This window comes from Pyrus communis, chromosome 1 (assembly GCF_963583255.1).
Source record: "Pyrus communis chromosome 1, drPyrComm1.1, whole genome shotgun sequence".
Lineage (NCBI taxonomy): Eukaryota > Viridiplantae > Streptophyta > Magnoliopsida > Rosales > Rosaceae > Pyrus > Pyrus communis.
Window position 1 is genome coordinate 20,750,828 of NC_084803.1, and position 19,455 is coordinate 20,770,282.

General features: G+C 38.0%; 3 protein-coding genes and 1 non-coding gene across 4 annotated transcripts; 3 read left to right on the top strand and 1 right to left on the bottom strand.

Moving 5' to 3' along the window:
• The first annotated feature begins 1,057 nt into the window (after positions 1 to 1,057).
• LOC137733832 (uncharacterized) lies at positions 1,058 to 4,446 on the top strand. Its single transcript, XM_068473028.1, has 2 exons — positions 1,058 to 1,954; positions 3,560 to 4,446. The coding sequence occupies exons 1-2, from the start codon at positions 1,206 to 1,208 to the stop codon at positions 4,200 to 4,202; spliced, it is 1,392 nt and encodes a 463-aa protein (XP_068329129.1). The 5' UTR covers positions 1,058 to 1,205; the 3' UTR covers positions 4,203 to 4,446.
• Positions 2,561 to 2,655, top strand: LOC137720417 (small nucleolar RNA snoR109). The gene has a single exon (XR_011066513.1). It is a non-coding gene; the product is annotated as a small nucleolar RNA snoR109 (small nucleolar RNA).
• A 218-nt stretch (positions 4,447 to 4,664) lies between the features above and the next one.
• LOC137733824 (calcium-transporting ATPase 2, plasma membrane-type-like) lies at positions 4,665 to 9,104 on the bottom strand. Its single transcript, XM_068473023.1, has 7 exons — positions 8,637 to 9,104; positions 8,282 to 8,336; positions 6,237 to 8,185; positions 5,970 to 6,128; positions 5,680 to 5,851; positions 5,266 to 5,564; positions 4,665 to 5,180 (listed from the first exon to the last, which is right to left on the bottom strand). Exons 1-7 carry the CDS (start codon positions 8,808 to 8,810, stop codon positions 4,941 to 4,943), a joined length of 3,048 nt encoding a protein of 1,015 aa, XP_068329124.1. The 5' UTR covers positions 8,811 to 9,104; the 3' UTR covers positions 4,665 to 4,940.
• A 5,630-nt stretch (positions 9,105 to 14,734) lies between these two features.
• Positions 14,735 to 17,996, top strand: LOC137737424 (mitochondrial outer membrane protein porin 2-like). The gene is made up of 6 exons (XM_068476891.1): positions 14,735 to 14,893; positions 15,020 to 15,087; positions 16,577 to 16,687; positions 16,768 to 16,854; positions 16,947 to 17,155; positions 17,273 to 17,996. Exons 1-6 carry the CDS (start codon positions 14,845 to 14,847, stop codon positions 17,577 to 17,579), a joined length of 831 nt encoding a protein of 276 aa, XP_068332992.1. The 5' UTR covers positions 14,735 to 14,844; the 3' UTR covers positions 17,580 to 17,996.
• The last annotated feature ends 1,459 nt before the right edge of the window (positions 17,997 to 19,455 follow it).

A 19,455-nucleotide genomic window follows, 5' to 3' on the forward strand; every position in this document is an offset into this window, starting at 1 on the left:
TTCCTAATTTAGTTAGGAGTCCTTTATTATTCGTTGTATCACAAGATATATTTCATATATAATGCCTCCTAGAGGGAGAAGAATAATATAATGATTAAACCTACTATCTTATAGTTTTATCTACTCTTGTTGATATGAAGATCATCTCTCCAAAAATTCATTTAAACCTAAGGTAGTTTAGTCAATCATTGGTAGCAAACAGATAGACGTTTTGTAATGATTTTATCAGTTCAGGCCATATATTTTTACATAGGTCAATGTCTAAACTTATGTAACAAGTCCTCCATATTAATTAATTAATTAATTAATAAAGTGCAGACTAATTCATTCATGAGTTTTGGTTTTATATTATAGAAATAATAAACTATGAATGAGTCCATATGATTTAAGGTATGGAAACAATGTCCTAAACGAGGTTAGGGTAGGGAGGCTTGTATTCCATAGTTACTTAGTCCTTAAACAAAGTTCCTAACTGTTTAGGAAGTCAACTAGACATTGACTATCTGGAAGGACCGGTCTATATCGCAATAAGGTTAACATGGTTTCATATCACAATAAGGTTAGCATGGTTTTGTGCTAGGCATGATGGACATGTAATGGATGTACATGTGTTTGTTTATTGAAAAAGTTCACTAAACACTGACCGCCCAAGAAGCTTAAACATATGGATGCCAATGGCAGGTGGCACTGACACCACCACCGCTACCTACCATCATCACCAATGTCCCGCTGCCACCACCCACAATCGTTATCACTGCAATCATCTCCACCTCCACCACCACACTATCATCACCACCATCTCAGTGTCCACCACATACCACCATCATCGTTGCTACTGCAAACCATTGCCCAAAATCATCACCGACGTCACCACCACCCACCATCACATAACAGATTGGATTACCATTTTAATTAGCTATAACCCGTCTCATCCAGCCCACGAAACGGTTCTTACTCCTTAGAGAACTGAAAAGCGAGTTAGGCTCATTTATTAAATAAATTAAACCCTTATTCGGCCTATATATCGAACCTGGGCTCAGCCCTTTATTCGGACATAAACAGTCAAAAGTGCAGATTTTGGAACAAAACCCCTTCTTGCTCTTTCACGCCGCTGCCATTGAATTTGAACAAATCTCCTGAAGCCGCCCCGCTCCGCTCCGTCCACTCCACTCCACTCCACCCCACTCCACCATCACATTTCAGCCATGGCGGAGCTCAAGCTCTCAGAGAGTCGAGACCTGACCCGAATAGAGCGCATAGGCGCACACTCCCACATCCGCGGCCTCGGCCTCGATTCTGCCCTAGAAGCCCGCGACGTCTCCCAAGGCATGGTGGGCCAGACTTCCGCCCGAAAGGCCGCTGGCGTCATTCTCCAGATGATCAAGGAAGGAAAAATCGCGGGTCGGGCTGTTCTTCTGGCGGGTCAGCCGGGAACCGGCAAGACCGCCATCGCCATGGGCATGGCGAAGTCGCTCGGCCTTGAAACCCCGTTCGCGATGTTGGCCGGAAGCGAGCTCTTTTCTCTGGAGATGTCGAAGACCGAAGCCCTAATGCAAGCTTTTAGGAAAGCCATTGGGGTTAGAATCAAGGAAGAGACTGAGATCATCGAGGGGGAGGTCGTGGAGGTTCAAATTGACCGGCCTGCGGTGGCCGGAGCAGCTTCGAAGACGGGGAAATTGACGCTGAAGACAACGGAGATGGAGACTGTGTACGACTTGGGGGCCAAGATGATTGAGGCTTTGGGGAAGGAGAAGGTGCAGAGTGGGGATGTGATTGCCATCGATAAAGCTTCTGGGAAGATTACCAAGCTTGGTAGGTCATTTTCGAGGTCGAGGGACTACGATGCCATGGGACCGCAGGTTAAATTTATGCAGTGCCCGGACGGGGAGTTGCAGAAGCGCAAGGAGGTTGTGCATTGCGTCACACTTCATGAGATTGATGTCATCAACAGCAGGTACTTCAAAATCTCAGCTTGCATTTTTTCCTAGTCTTAATTTACGGAGCATGCTGCTGTAAATTACAAGTTAATGAGTTTATGCAATCATATATTCTTGGGAAAGTTGCAATCTTTTTGGGCTAATGGGAAATTAGTAATTAGCCTGTTAATTTGTTGAACATTAATGAATGTATGTATTCCGTACTTAGAAGTTACCTTTTAGAAACAAGCTCTATGGGTTTTTTTTTTTGGTTCGTTCATTACCCCAATAATTAGTCAATGGTACCTTTTACTCCTTGTTAGTCCACTGTTGAGGATGATGGTCTATCGATGAATTCTGTGACGTAGTTATTGGTGGTGTAGGGCACTAAGAATCCTTTTGTGTCTGAGTTGGATGTTTTGTAGCTCAGCTGTGGTTAATTTGGAATTTACTTGAGTAGTAGGTTTGAATCATTTAGAAGTTAGAAAGTAGAAGTTTCTCTGCTCTTCTATGTGCATCAAACAAAGAAAACAGTTTATATCGTTTTTCTGTTTTGAAAAAGTATATGTAGGATTTTAAAGCTACATGTACCAAGGGAAGGGTTTGAAAAACAACATAGTACCCTTAATCTTGAATTGCCAAAGCCGCTGTAGCAAATCAAATAGTTGAGAAGTTTACAGGCCGGCTGTTGTGAGATTTCTCTCTGTTGACTGATCTGCTTACCGAGCTTCTCACATTTCTTTAATTTTTGTTTTTCGTTTTTCGTTTTTCGTTTTTTTTAAGGTAATCATGTAAGAAGGGGAGAAGAGGGGAATAGCATAGGATTTAGCCATCCCAAGAGGCTCTAACATCAACACATTCATCAGGTCACCTTCCTGGCAAACTTGCTTTGAATACCCAGTTGTTTGCATCTATTGGTGCCTACATGTCTTGGATGGGCTTATTTTGTTACAGCACCCCTAGGAAAACCTTCATTCAGTCACCTTCCGACCAAAATTAGAAAGTTTAACCTTAAACTTAAAGGCAGCTTGATCAAAATCTGTCTTTTCTGAACCTTGAACCCAAACTTATTGCCGGGTTTGGGCGAAAGAGTGAACTTTTTTCTGTTGCTACAAAGTGGTTCCAGTTTTTATCTCGTTACTCAGATGTACTTTTTTTGGTCACTTAAGTTTGCAGGTTAAATCTGAATATAACAGAACTCTGTATCTATTTTGCATCGTAGAATTCACAAGAGAGAAGTACGTATGTGTTACATGCTTGGATGTTATAGAATATCATCACTTTTTAATTTTTTGGGTTATTAAGGTTTGATGTAATAAGTGGCTTCTTTCATAGGCATACACATGAACATAAATCTCTACACGATGTTTTAGGAATTTATCAATCTTTAAGATTGTGTGACTTTGTTTGGTGTTATAATTGTGATCATGATAACTGTGGCTGCTTTGTTGCTTTATGTTTCTAATGAATTCTGTATACAATGGATACATTGCAACTGGCACCTATATTAAAAGTCTGCTCAAATTTAATAAATGAATCTTGGCTTGTAAGTTGAGGAGGTGGGGGTTGTTCTACTTTAGACTCAGTACCGGCTGAGGATACATGACATTCTGTTATCTGATTTTATTATCTCTCTCATCCAGAACACAGGGATTTCTGGCTCTCTTTACCGGTGATACTGGTGAAATCCGCTCAGAAGTGAGAGAACAAATTGACACAAAGGTAGCAGAGTGGAGGGAGGAAGGGAAGGCAGAAATTGTACCAGGTGTTCTCTTTATTGATGAGGTGCACATGCTTGACATTGAGTGCTTTTCATTTTTGAATCGTGCATTGGAGAATGAGATGGCTCCCATATTAGTTGTTGCTACCAACAGAGGAATCACTACAATCAGAGGCACAAATTATAAATCCCCTCATGGAATTCCTATTGATCTCCTTGATCGACTGCTTATTATCACCACCCAGCCTTACACAGAGGATGAAATTAGTAAGATTCTGAACATCAGATGCCAGGAAGAAGAGGTCGAGATGTCCGAAGAAGCAAAGCATTTGTTGACCAAGATTGGTGTTGATGCATCCTTGAGATATGCTATACATCTCATAACAGCTTCTGCGTTGGCATGCCAAAAGCGAAAGGGAAATATTGTGGAGATGGAGGATATTAACCGAGTTTACCATCTGTTTTTGGATGTGAAGAGATCAACACAATACTTGATGGAGTATCAGAGTCAGTACATGTTCAGCGAGGAAGGTGACGACGATGATACCAATGCCATGCAATCTTGAGTGATTTCTTCAGCCTAGAAACAACTGTTTATTTTTGTATCTTACTTTCGTGTAGGCAGCACTGAACTTATTCATGTGAAAATTGCATTAGTACCTTGGTATGTAATGTTTATCTGTTAGATTTTCGGTGTGAATCTGTAAGCTGAAAGCCGCAGCAGCAGCGTTTAAGGAGTTCTGAGAGGCCAAAGTTGAACCGATGCTGTTTTTAATCCGTCGAAGATTTATTGAGCTTTGCTTTTTACAACTCTTGGAACAGTTAGATTCAAAATGAACTTGATGGAAGGTGTGTATTTGTTTTGCAGGTACAATTTTGTCAAGACTGAAAATAGACGGAAATTTGCTATCGCATTATACTTTTGAAGTTATGTTAGTGATAATATGATTCACAACTAGGTAATGCACAGAAAGGGGAACCGCGTGAAAAGTTAAACAAATCGTTGCCCGAACGGAAAACTAGTTAAATAGTTACATAAACGATAAGTCGATAAGAAAATACAGTGGACGAATTACAGGACCGGCAACCAACCATGGGTTTCACCATGTCAAACTTGAAGGATTCCTAATTTTCAGTTAAACATAAGACATTGGCTTAATTAGCTAATATCTGCTAATTCTGTTCATTATCTCATGCATCTTTGCAGGATGTGGAATTTTCGGAGAAATGTTTCCCAATATAGGCTTCTAAGCTCCCTAACTTTGTTCTTTTGTTGTCTTACTAATCTCTAAATCTTCTGTTGTTCAAACAGGAAACATCTTTAATCCGGCAGCAATCGGCATCCCTAAAAACCCAATGAATACAGTGACGAACCATTGTGCCAAGGAGAGGGGTGCTGTGCTTGCAAATTTTCCCAGGAACTCGATAATAATGATTTGGAACACAACTGTGAAACCGAGGACTGTGACGAAGACATGGTTATCCAGTATGCCCTTGAAGACATCTATTTCCTCCATCTCTCGCGAGCTTATTTCGTTGAAAACCTGCATAAACAGAATCAGGTCACCCTTCGTAGCAGTAAAAATCGTCAGCAGTAGTCCTTGTATGAGTAATCTTAGAAAATATTACCTGGCAGAACACAAATGTGTTGAAAATCAATGTGTTGAGGATCACATGAGAATCTGGTCCGTATAGACCAAACATTGCCTCTCCTTTTGCCTGAAGGAACCAAATCATCGTAAACTGATAGAAAGACTGCCCCAGAATGTTCCTCCACATTACATTGTTGATAAAATTCTGTCTCTTTCCAACTGGCGGACGCTTCATTAGGTCATTATTCGGAGGCTCAGTGGCAAGAGCAAGGGCGCCTAATGTGTCCATGATCATGTTAACCCACAATAGCTGCACAGCTGTGAGAGGAGCGCTCCCTGAAGCACGATTTTTGAAACGCAGAAGTGAGAAATGGTGTCTACGAGGGATAGGAAAGTATGGCCAATTTTGTTACACAAGTGCACAACATATTGAAAATGTGAGCCGGCTAACCTGTCAAGCAAGCAGAGGAGAAATTCACGATCAATGCAACTATATTAACCGTCAGCTGGAATTGCACAAATTTTTGAATGTTGATGTAAACCGAACGTCCCCATTTCGCCACTGTTACGATGGTGGAGAAATTATCATCCAGAATTATAACATCAGCACTCTCTTTGGCCACCTGAAAGCATGGGAAATATGATTAGTTAAGGGCTTATTCTGTAACGCTTGCTTCGTAAGGGACAACAATGAATGTGAAGATATCTGGCAATATAGAGGACTATATAATATATACTCGCCTCAGTTCCAGCAATCCCCATGGCTAGTCCAATATCTGCCTCGTGAAGCGCTGGGGCATCGTTTGTTCCATCACCGGTGACAGCAACAACTTCATCAAATGTGGTCCGCAAGTGCTGCACCAATGTATGCTTGTCAAGAGGTGAAGATCGAGCCATCACCTACACGAGAACTCAAGTTTCAGCATCACAGATTCATAAACCATACTTGTTAGTCAGTAAGAAACAAACCCGAGCGATTATGTTCCTCAAAGGAAAGGGAGCTAGTACCTGAATTTTAGGAATCAGAGAAAGCAATTCTTCCTGATTCTTCTCTCTGAACTCCGGACCTTCAATGGCTATGCCATCATCGGTGAGAATCCCACATTCTCTTGCGATAGCCTTTGCAGTATTTATATTGTCTCCAGTAACCATTCTTACTGTAATGCCAGCTGAACGGCAAATTGCAACAGACTCCTTGACACCGGGACGAACAGGATCCTTAATTCCCACAATTCCTAAACAAGTAAAACCAGAAACAGGTATGGGATTCTCTGGAGAGAAACCAGTTTCTAGTTCTGTATACGCAAGACATAGAGTTCTAAGAGCCTCGCAAGCAAATTGCTCAATAGTAACTTTGAGATGGTTGAGGGATGCTTCATCAAGGGGAACAACATCGCCATTTGAGTTAATCACCTTGTCGCAGCTGGCCAAAACTATTTCTGAGGCACCTTTGGTGTGGGCTCTCAGACCTCCTTCGGGAAGCTCCAAGATTACCCCCATCTGTTTCTTCGTTGAGTTGAATGGCTCGACTTTAACAAGCTTCGAAGCTTGTCCCGCTGCTTGGAAATTTCCACCTAGTGACAAGCCAAGTCCCAACAAAGCAGTATCTGTAGGTGTTCCCAACAGCTCATACTTTCCAGCTTTGTTAACCACAACTTCTCCGCCGGTGTTGTTAAAGATTGATTCTAGCAAAAGTTTCTTAGCAGTTTCCGGAAGATCAGAGAATAAGCTAGAGGCCTCATTGGGATTGCTCACCTCCTTGACATTCATGCAAATGCATGATTTTACAACGGTCATGCGGTTGGTTGTTAGCGTCCCAGTTTTGTCACTGCAAATATTTGTGGCTGATCCCATAGTCTCGCAAGCTGCCAGATGGCGAACAAGTGCTTTATCATTCATCATCTTCTTCATGGCAAAGGCAAGGCTCAATGTCACAGCCAGCGGCAACCCCTCAGGGACAGCAACAACAACAATTGTAACTGCAACAGCAAAGAATTCCAGCAGCTGCATTGCATCATCTCCATTCCAGCTCCAGTGTGTCCCCTCAGCCAGTTTACGACTAAACAATCCTTGCACCATAACTGCAAAAGTCACAACGGCGAATAAAAGGCCTATCTTTCCAATAATGGTTGCCACTCCATTCAGCTTCACCTGCAGGGGGGTTTCATCATCTCCACCTTCGCTCAGAGTCGCCATCAATTTACCCCACTGGGTTCTCATCCCAACCGTTGTAACCATCATCTTGCATGACCCGTCTTGGACCTTAGTCCCCGAAAGAAGAAAAGGGTTTTCAGGAGTCACCATTATTGGCTCACTCTCACCAGTTAAGCTTGATTCGTCAATCAACACGGAAAATCCTGATACGAATAGCCCATCTGCTGGCACTTGGTCTCCAATAGAAAGATGCACAATATCGCCAGGCAGTAAATCATAGATTGACATTTTCTGCCTATATCCATTTCTTGTTACTTGCATCGCAATCTTCTTTTTCTCCTTGTCCAAGTCCTTGAACTGCAACGATTGGCGGTAATCACTCGTTGCTGTTACAAGAACAACCAACAGGATACTTGCAACGATTCCAAGTCCATCATGTGCTCCAACTGGCCACCCTTCCATTGCTATCCCAACTACCAAAGACACGAATGCGCACACTCCGAGGATGATAAGAGTCATATCCTGAAGGGCTTCCCAAACAAATATCAAGAAACCCCGTTGCTCACTCTCGGTAAATTTATTGATTCCATAAATCTCCTGTCTTCGAGTGTGCAAGTCTGATTCGGTGTTAAGCCCATCTTTTACTGATGTGGAGATCTTTTCTGCGATGCCACTTACTCCGCCATGAAATTTTAGCTTCTTTACATCGTGGCCTTCAACAATGGATCCCAGTTCCTCAGCGCAAATGTGAAAACCTGCGTCCGTAACTTCCTTGGGTACGACGTAGTCGCTTGGTTGCACACCTGCAGACATTAGAAATTTAGAACAACTATAAAACCACCTCGTCTTGTTATATGATGAACTGATGATGTTTCATCTTTAATGCCAAATACACTCACCTTGAATAAATTGAAATGCAGCTTTAGAAACCAAAACAGCAATCCTCAGTTTCTCCTGCAATTTTCAAACCAGAAATTTATCGGAGGATTAGTAAAGAATTTGAAGTTGAAAACTATAATTTGAAACGTCTTGGTCGTCTCTGTGTTTGTTAAACAGAGCATGAATGCTCTAGTACGCATGCTATATGATAAATCATGGGAATCATATTGTTTTATGGTCTGTAACCTTCGTATTAATTTATTAAATAATTAGCACTTGAGCGTTACATCAATACATAACATCCATCGACTGACGGACGAGGTATTTCTAACGAGAAAAAGAAGAAGAGCGAGAGAGGTGAGATGAAATAAAGACCTGATTGGTACGGCGCATAGCAGCAGCCTCGAAACGTTTGGAAAGATTGGCAGTGAAGCGAAACCGCCGTTTCGGGTTCTTGACAACGCTGCAAAGGTTCCTCCATTTCTGCAACGTTTCTTCAGACGAACCCTTCGGCTTCACTTCCCCGAACTCTTGCAAATAGCTCTCCATCGACCAACTAATTTAACTACCCTTCTTTCACTTTCTTATCCAAGCAATTAATTATATTTTATTCTTTTTATCACAACCTCCTCCTACAGATTAAACACACAGGGCATATATATGTAGAGCGAAACGCGTAGGAAAAGCGCTTTTGAGAAAAGGAAGTTTCAGTAACATTTCTCGGAAAGAGGAGAGAATAAGAAAATGGGATTTGTTTTCTTCTTCTCTGTGCAATTGTGTACGGAAAATACGAAAAAACTGAGTGGAGGAAGAACGACCGAGGATCCGAAATTTTGGTGGGAATTGCATGGCTTGAGAGCTAATAGCGCTTCTTCGTCTTCTTCCTCTTATTTGTTGCCCTATCTCTCCTAATATTTGCGCGGTCAACGCTCAACACTAAAAACTGCAAAGTTTTGGATGTTAAATAGAGTTTACTTCGAAACAATTGATGCTTAAAAAAAAGACCAGATTAAATCATTCTAAACAATTTTAGTGGAACAATGTTTGAAAATCAGAGAAGAAATAATCGACCAAATATCAGTTAAGACAGTTAATTTTGCATCCAAGTTCAATTTCTCTCTATATTAGAGCAGTTTAAAACTATGCGAAATTAATAATTATATAAGAATTTAAGTTTACGTTTTTTCTTTTTTAACAAACGATATTATTTATATTAAGGAGCAGGACTATCAATAATGTAGTTCAAATTCATCATTGGCAAGAATCGAACCTTAGACTACTTACAAGGGAAAATAAATATCACTAGATTGTAGTACTAAGTGGTGGATTTAAGTTTAAGTTAAATGTTAGACATTGTATATTTTTACAACGATGATATTGGAATTTCAAAATCATGATCCTTTTTACATTATCTTCAGGTGGCCTCATGTCTCTACTTTAGCTAATGGAGTCCTTCAAACAAAAAGAAAAGTTATGGAGTCACTATCGTTGTAATGCTGACACAACTATTAATCAATGTGAGAATCATCAAGAAATCTACAATCATCAACGGTTGTGCTCGCGTCTCACACATCACAACCATTTTTGTGTATATATATATTGTGAATTTAGTATTGTAAGTCACATGAAGTACTGATAAAAGAATGTGAAGAATACTACTGAAATTTAAAAGAATAAGATAACGCGGTTTGGGTACTGAAATTTAAAAGAATAAGGTAACTATACCGCGTTGGGTACGCGTATGGCAGAAGAGGGGACCAAGACTTAGAGACAACTCGAACCGTTTAATGCGACAAGAATAAAAGGAAAGACCAAAAGCTTGTTCAAAAGTCTACCGCTAACGTTTCATGGCAACCACCTTCCTCTTCTTTTAAGTCTATATTGTTTAATTAGGGCATGTTTGACAGTGTTTGGAGAAAGCATCATTCACAAATCAGGAGAGAACGTATGCCTTGAGTTTTTTTTTTTTAATGGGTAGAGACATTTAACATAACTAAATTGGGTTTGTGAGGATAGTTTATGTAGTAAATTTGGATTTAAAGAGATATTGATAGTTTAATTAAACCTAATTTTGGTATAGTAAGTAAGCTGGGTATAGAAAAAAGTTATATGGGTTCAAATAAAATTTTCTAATATCAATTCTTATGTGATATGATATGAAAAGACACGTGGCATGACATAGAATGATAAGAGGATTGCTATTAAATTTGACAACAACTTTAAATATTTTTTTTAATTAATTATTACATGCTTTTTATTTGTTTAAACATTTATTGTTTCAGTTCTCAAAAACATTTATTGTTTCACATTTCTCTAAGGAGAGGGATGGGAAAGTTCCGGGAGCACGTGTATTCGGGGCGGTACCAAAAGACCGAGGAGATGTGAGCGCTACCAATATTCTAAAAACTTCCGCTTAGTTTGTCTATGTCACATCTTCGGTGATAGGTAGTTGACTACCACGCTTATTAATCTTTAGCCGTTTGAAAATAAAAAAATGGTGTCTAGACTTCCTTAGGTGTCCACCCAGCCTGCATAAGCACTCGCTTAGCCCGTCTAGGTACCCGCTTAGTTTGCGACTCTCACTTTGACAGAAAATTAATAACTCTTTCATTTTCGATTTTATTTTTGTTTAATAAATTGTAAGAAACTTGTTAAAGACTTGTATGAACACTCATTATATGTTTGTTTCCTATATTTTCAATATGTTAAAATACTTTAATCTATATGACATTTTATTTTGTAGTTTTTTTTAGCCCAATACAATATGTACATTTGTAAATATAAATAGACATTTATTTATACAGTATATAATATATTTACTTAAGTTGAGTGCCACAATTCGCAGCTCCATTGTGATGCCCAGATTAGCCAGGTTACAGGACGGAGAGGCCACTATGATGATCTCCTCCAAAACAGCCATGATCTCGTCACCCCCAAAACTAAATGAGTACATATAAGGTCAAGTCATCTGCAGAATTCGAGTGGAGGTTTCTGTTGCAGTTGGAATTTGGTGGTCTTAAAAATGTTGTTCTGTTTTAATGTCTGTTTGAATAAGAGTCCGTGTATTTTTGGTGTTGTGGAAGAAGTTAACTTTCACGTGTTAAATCTACAAGTTTTCTAGTTCTCGTACACAAAAAAAAAGTAATAAAATATAGTTTAATTTGACATATTGGAGAGCAAACTTTAAAGATGTCAAAGAGCTACATAAGCTAGCAAATTTAAATTTAATGATTAAAATTTTGCATCTCCTTTGGAGATGGTCTAATTATGAGAAAATTAGACTATGGGTCTTTGAATTTTAACTCAATTAAAACTTTAATCTCTGAAATACAAATTTGTGAGTTTTGATCTCTAAACTTATCATAATATAAAAGTAATTATTTTTTTTAGTAACATTGTTAGAACTTCTATCCAAAATATAAGATTTAAAGAGGAAAATAACAAACCAAAGTTCTAACGCCCAAAATCCCATTATTCCACATTATGATAAATTGGATGATAGGGGTGTATTCAATTGGGATTTTGAGAGATATAATTCATTTTATAAATTTAGGGATATTCAATCATGATTTTAAGTGATTCTTTGAAAGTCTAGGTATATTCAATCAGAATTCTAAAGGAGTTTAAAACATTATAGGTGTATTCAATTAGAAATTGGTTTTAAAGGATTTTAAAAAGTTAAGGAATTTGAGAGATTTCATAGTATATTTTAAGCAGTCTCAAAGCTCACCTCTCCCCCAGAGAAATTGAGGGAATTCAAATCCATTAAAATCCTCCAAAGTTCCAATTGATTACACCCCCTGATCCTCATAGATTTTCGTAATTTATTATTCAATGTAAGTGCTACAAACTGGGCTATAAGATATGTAGCAACATGAGCAAAAACCTGATCCAACCAAGAAACACTTGAGGCCCAAAAGGAATGAATGCGTTGACTACTAGAATTTAAGATTTTTTACAAGATCATGAATAAGGAAGAAGTGCGTACTTTTTTTTTTTTTTTTTTTTTTAATAAACGACATTATTTATATTAAAGAGATGGGAGAGTGAGTTTACTCTCACAATAGGCTAGCAATAATGTGGTTCAAATTTGTCTTTCATAAGAACCAAACCTAAAACCTCATTTACAAGTGAAGAGAAATATTATTAGACCGTAGTACTAAGTGGCAACCCAATTATGTACTTATTCAAAGATAATCAACATTTCATGCTAGAATTCAAGCAAGGTTTGGAGAGAAAAAAAAAAACATTTCCCACTGTAATTTGGGTTGAAGAAGCCCCTAGCGGTGCGACCATGCAAGAAGGCCTTATTTGGCGACGGAAATGAGATTTTCAAACTTCTATCTAGAAAGTGATTCACTCCAATTCCTTACGACGTTTCATGTCCCCTCTATTAAAATGTCCAGTGTTGGACAGATTGGGGATGATTCAAAAGTGATGCTAAGTGGGATTCTCTACTAGAATTTGATCTATAGCCACGTACAAACCCATGGCTATTGATGTTAATGGGCACTAACGACTAGTGGCCGTTTAGGGTGGCCTGGAGCTACTTCTTATATGTGTCGCGAAACCAATGATGTAACTCGTCTCTTTGCCTGTTATTCTTTTGTAAGAGAATAAATTGATTTCGAATTCGCCATCTACAAGATTCGAACCTAAGATCTCTCACTACCAGAGAAGAAGTGACACACCCTGCCTCGGAATGTTCACCTGGACTCCGAATCAAGTTATGTTAGCCAACAGCAGGAGGGTGATGAAGCCATGAAATGTAGTGATGTGGAAAATGTGAGTAAATTTAAACCTAAAAGTTCTTAAATGTAAGAGTGCGCTAGTGAGCGGAAATGAACCCATTTCACACGTGATGTCAGAGTTTAAGTAAAGCACAATAAAAGTAGAATGAGAGTTATACCATTGAAGGTAATCTCCCATACAAAGATTGGCCAAGATCTTCATCGATACGAAATCTCAACTACTAAAACCTGGAGGGGCGAAAAATAAGGGTGAGTGGGCCTAAAAATAAAGTTTTGTAAAAACCTTTTAAAAAACATAATAATCCCTCGCTGTAAAACAAGTATATTTTTTAAACATACCAGACTAGTGTAGTATGAAAATACTTACCGTAAACAGTAAAATCGTCGAGGATGCAATACTCACATAACACTTGGTAACCCCAATATCTTGAATAAATAAACATATACTAACATGTGCTCATCGACATATGCTGACACACGAGTTCATGCAGAGGTATTCTAAGATGAACATGACTGGGTGTAATAATGATTTACGCTCTAGTTCTACAATCACGTGAAAACTGACGCTATGTGCGTCACATATGAGTCTTAATTGTCTATTGCAATCTAGGAAAGAACTTGCACAGCTTTGGGTCGCCATTATGGGGATGTAAAGTATATTGAGAGTAATACATAGTTGTTTTGGGAAGCCTAAGTTAGGAGAAGTGGGATAGGATTAATTTGCAAAAGTCCCGGAGTGTAGAACTATATTGGAATTGCCACAGTAGGGTCCTAGTGTTAAATCGTCTAGTTGAACTTCAGCGGCTTAAAGTTGATGTTATACAAATATGGTTATGCAAGCCTCCGTAATTTTTTTTTTAATTTTTTATTTTTGAGTACTTTATCTCTGTAAGGAAAGAATTTATTTTTTTTTATGAGAACGTTTTAGAATTTTAGTCAAAATAGAACGTAAGAGAAAGACTGCATAATGATAAGGATTTGATTATTGAAAGTGAGTTTATTGATAAATTTTAGTTTTATTGTTAATCTTATTTTGTACTTTATGGTAATTATGTAATTGGGTAGAAAAGACACTTCATATTTAAAATTTAAGTTGGTTGTAAAAAGAGGTTATATGAGTTCAAATAAAATTTTTCATTGACATCTCAACTAGAAACCACCGTCTTTTTTTACTATTATTGTTGACACTTTATGACATCTCCAAAGTCTTAAATATGAGATTTGAAATTAATAAAAATGGTTTCTGAGTTTATCCTCTATCAATCATTTTGATTATTCTCAGAAAAATCTCTGTTAAATAAAGCTAAAATGACAAAAATACTCTCAATTTTTATCAAATCATTTGGGCCATTGTTTATTAAATTGAGGGTATTTTTGTCATTTTAATTCTTATTTAATATAATTTTTTCATAGAATGACTAAAATGATTGATGATGGACAATTTCAATAATGCACTTTTATTGATTTTAAATCTTATAAACCAAAATGATAAGTTATACAAATTTCGTAGATTATTTTAACTAAAAAACCTTTCGCTTCAAAACGAATTTTCAAATAATTTGACAGTGAATCGTCAAATCAAAGCATTGATTCTTCTTCCTTAACCATAAATAACTATTAATTCCACAAATCAAAAGCAGAGAAATAAGAAAAAGAGAATTTGAGTATTGAAATCGACGGTTGGGAAGCGACGATTCAGCACAAGACCGCGACAGCCGTCGATCACACACCACAAACTTGCCACCACGAAAATAAACAACCCTCTTCCTCTTTCATTTCGCTTCCTCCGCTCTCGCTCCCCAATTTTCCCAGACTCTCTCTCCGCCGTAAAGATGAGCAAGGGACCTGGACTTTTCACCGACATCGGCAAGAAAGCCAAAGGTAACGAACCGTTGTCTCTCACTTTCTCTCTCTCTCGCTCTTCGTCTCTGTGATATTTCTATTGTTTGTCGCTCTCTCGATCGCGTAATTTGCAACTGAAACGTTGTGTTTTGGCTTCTGTTGCAGATCTTCTGACCAAGGACTACAGTTCCGATCAGAAATTCACCGTCTCCACCTACAGCGATGCCGGCGTGGTACGCACTCGAAGCTCTTATTTAAAGAAAATGTAATTGATTAGTCGAGAAAATATTTTTTCGGATCGGTGTTGTTTTGCTAGTGTGGCTTCTTTGAGCTCGATTATGGTGCAAATTTCATGCCATTTTCCGTGTTGGGTTCGAAATTGAGGCTGTTGCATTTGAGAATTGAGTCATTTTTGTAGTTTGTAGCTTTCCTCTGCCCGAAATCAGTTTGTACGCTTGTTTTTTTATAAACTAGATCATATTTTTCGTTTTCGATTGATAACCATCTCGTTTTTAGTTTTTAGCTTTCAGTTTTTGCGCTAGAGATAGAGTGAAAGCGTATGTGTTTTCCATTCCTCCTTTCTCCCACATACTTTCTTCTATCTGTAGCAGGAAAAAAAAAAAAAAAAAAATGAAAACCAGAGACAAAATGGTTATCAAACGGGACCCTTAGTTGTTTTGGTATTCGAATACTAAATTTTTGTTATAATTCGGTCTCTTAGGCAATAGAAGAGTTAAGTGTTTCCTTGTCTTTGTTTTTTCTTGGAAACTGGGAGATTGTGGGGTTGTCTAATTTTCATTATTTTCATGATTGAAGTACTTATCTGTTGGGATTTTTGTGGAAAAAAAATATAATTTACTATCATGACAGTTTCATTTGTTGTTACTCTGTATCTTATTCCTCCCTGTGCAGCTCTTTTCTTTGTGTTATGTTATTATAGATTTGGGCATATATGTGCATGCATCTTATAATGACATAGGAAAATTCGCTTAGTAACACTTTAAATACATATTTTCATAAATAATAAAAGTGAGCTCTAACATACATGAAGGGAATATCTTGACTTATTAAAGGACATTGCTTCTGAAATTTCATCTCTTATGTTTCTTCTTTACTAAGCTGGAGTGAATATTGTATTTTTCTCCTTTGAATTGTGTGTGTGTCAATTGACTCAATTCCAATCATTATGGTTACAGTTGATATTTGAAATGATATTTAAGTTTACTAAGATTCATCGTGATTCAATTTCAAGTAATATTGTATTGAAGCTTCAAAACTTGAGCTGAGAATGTTGGTGTAGAATTGGAACAGTTGGCTGTGTAGTATTATCAGGTCGATTAATGGATGAAAGTACAACAATTTTAAGAGTAACCTTGAGATTTTGCATACTTTTGTGCACAGGAACGGTGTCTTGATTTATTTATTTATTTATTTATTTTTTTGAAAACAAAAAGATGAGGAGACACCTGAAATGTCATCTAGTACCCATCATTTTTAATTATCAGTACTGCAGTTGTTATTTGAATTGATATTTATAGCTCAGAAGTTCCATTTCCTACTATGCTTTAAGATCCATGCCATCATAAATTTTGAATTCTTACGATCAACCTTAGACTATGGTAGTGATGGTTTCTTGGAAGAAATTGTGCGAGTTATTGAGTTTATTCCTTGTCTGATAAATTTTTGTTTTTGTTCCAATACTTTCCTTTCTGGATCCTTTAGGCCCTCACCTCAACAGCAGTGAAGAAGGGAGGACTTTCCACTGGGGACATCTTGACACAATACAAGTACAAGAACACGGTGGTTGATGTCAAAGTTGACACAGAATCAAATGTGGGTTGCGTTGTTTGTTGAATATTACAAAAAAATTTCTTGTTCTTTTAAGCATGCCACTTTTCTCTTTGATTTGGCAGATCTCAACGACCTTCACGATCAATGAGATTGTCCCATCCACAAAAACTATAGCTTCATTCAAAGCGCCTGATTTCAACTCTGGCAAGGTATAAAATCTGGGATCTTTAGGCTAGGTGATATTTACATCTGTTTTTGTGATTAACTATATGATGAGTCATTTTTTAAATTTATTGTTCAGTTGGAGGTTCAGTACTTCCATGACCATGCAACCATCACTACAGCCGTTGCCTTGAATCAATCCCCAGCTATTGATTTTTCAGCCACCATTGGAACCCCAACCATTGCATTTGGTGCAGAAGGGGGTTATGACACTACGTCTGGAAACTTTACGAAGTACACTGCTGGAATCAGCATCACAAAGCCAGATCAGTCTGCTTCAATAATTCTGTAAGCATTTGTACCCTAACCTTTTATCATGTACAATAGTTTAAATTCGGTTGTTCTAGTATTAACGGTTATATATTCTGATATCAGCTCTCTCTCTCTCTCTCTCTAATCTCTCAGGGGTGACAAAGGAGACAGTATAAGAGCATCATATGTGCATTATATGGATCTGTTGAAGAGGAGTGCTGCTGTGGGAGAGATCACTAGAAAGTTCTCCACGAACGAGAACACTTTCACCGTGGGGGGGCAATATGCTGTTGATATCTACACTGTAGTGAAAGCTAAGCTCAACAATCACGGAAAGCTAGGAGCCCTCCTGCAGCATGAAGTCATACCAAAGTCGGTGCTGACAATATCTGGTGAGGTAGACACCAAGGCCTTGGACAAAAATCCCAGGTTTGGCGTGGCCATTGCACTCAAGCCTTGATTCTTTGGTGTTAATGAATTCAATACCTGGCTCAATTTTTTGACTGGCTCTTGAGAGGAGCGCTTAATAATTAGTTCCACAGAAAGATTTGTCCTAGTCCGTGATGACCGTGGATGGATCGTTTGGCGCTTGGGCCTCTATTGCGTGGTCGTGGTCTCTTCTTTTCCTCTATATTCTTTTGGTTTGTAACCGTAGGTTGATGAGGCGTTGCACGTTCAGGTCTCCTTGTATGGAGAACCCTAGAATTTTGATTGATAGAAGATATGCTTGCATATATTGTTGGGGCAAGTGATATGCGATTGTTAACTACAATCGAGTTTATAACTGCAACATTGATATTACTGACCGATGTGTTGCCGCAAGTTATGGTCAGTTTTTCTTCTTTTAGCTTTTCTAAAAAATGACTTTAACCTTCAATTTTAGTGGGTATTAGCGTTGTGCTTGTTTGGGTCGACGTAGTGATCGAATTTCAACGAATTCTATGTATGGGTTTCGTATTTTTCGTTCAGTTCCCCTGTATTTTAATAAAAAAAAGGTAGGCAAGTCAAACCAATACGGAAGACAAAGTTCGAATCATAAAGAACTAGCTAGAATTTGGAGTTAAAATTAGATTGACATTGACGAAGCAGATGTGTGGTGGGAGGAGAAAGATCAGATGGATCAAATACATAGATTCGCAGCTTCTGCCATCATCACGACGTAATACAGCTAGCTAGCTAGCTAGGGTTTTGACTTTTAAATGGCAAAGCAAATATGCTGCTTAATATCAAGTAAACAGAAGAGGGAAAGATGGGATACAAGGAAAGAAGAATAGGATAGGCTAGGCTTTCTCAAGGGATACGACTTCTAGACTTTTAACACTCAAGTTAGGCTTATGTATGCTTATTTTGTGTTCACTCGGAATTGAAACAATAAGAACCGAACAACAATATTTAAGTTGTTCATCCCTAAAAACTGGACTACGTCTACTGTAGTGCTCAGAGTAATCTACAATCAGCACTAATGGCCACCATGGCTCTTTGGGCCTTTATTTTTCTTTCTTTCTTTGGGTCTTTATGGGCTTCTTCCAGGTTTATACTATTTTAAGGGTCGAAAAGGGTTCTTTGCTAACATTTTGAACTTAAGCAAATACGTGACTTGAAATTGGGCTTAGAAACGAATACCCTTCCATCCTAAATTAATTAATTAATAATATTTTATTCGATTCATTTCGGTTTCTGAACCTACGAAACCGAAACCTAACGAATAACTTTCGGTTGTATTTGGTTTCTTCAATTTGGTTCGATGAACAATTTTGGTATTTTATGGTGAATGTTTCGGTTTTTTCAGTTTTTTGAACCCAACTTGCTAAGGGTGCGTTTACTAATCCATAATCAGATTGAGATGAATTGGATTGAGGAGGAATTGGAATGAGGTGGAAGTAGAATCAGATTCCTGTTGAAGTTGTTTACTAAAACTATCTGGAATCGGAGAGGAATGATGTTGGTTTTATATAAGTTGTTTACTAATTCACTGGAATCGGAATTAAAACTAGCTTGATTACTACATTGCCCTTATATAAATAAATTATTTTTATACTAATTAATCAAACTAATTTATTGTTCAAAAAAAAAAAAAAATTCAAACCAATTTTATATACCAAAATTTATCTATATAAAAAATAATTAAAGAGGTTCCTTTTTGTTAGAAGATGGTTATTTCCATTTGCCCCCCATCATCCAAAACCACCCTGTCTGTTTTCCCACACCACCCCTTTCATCCTGAAAACTTTATTTTCCTAGCCATAACAACCCTCCCCCATCCCTGCCTTTCCTTGCCCTCCTTCCCACTTACCCCTATAGCCACCGCCCCTAGCCTCAAATTTTGAAATCCTCCA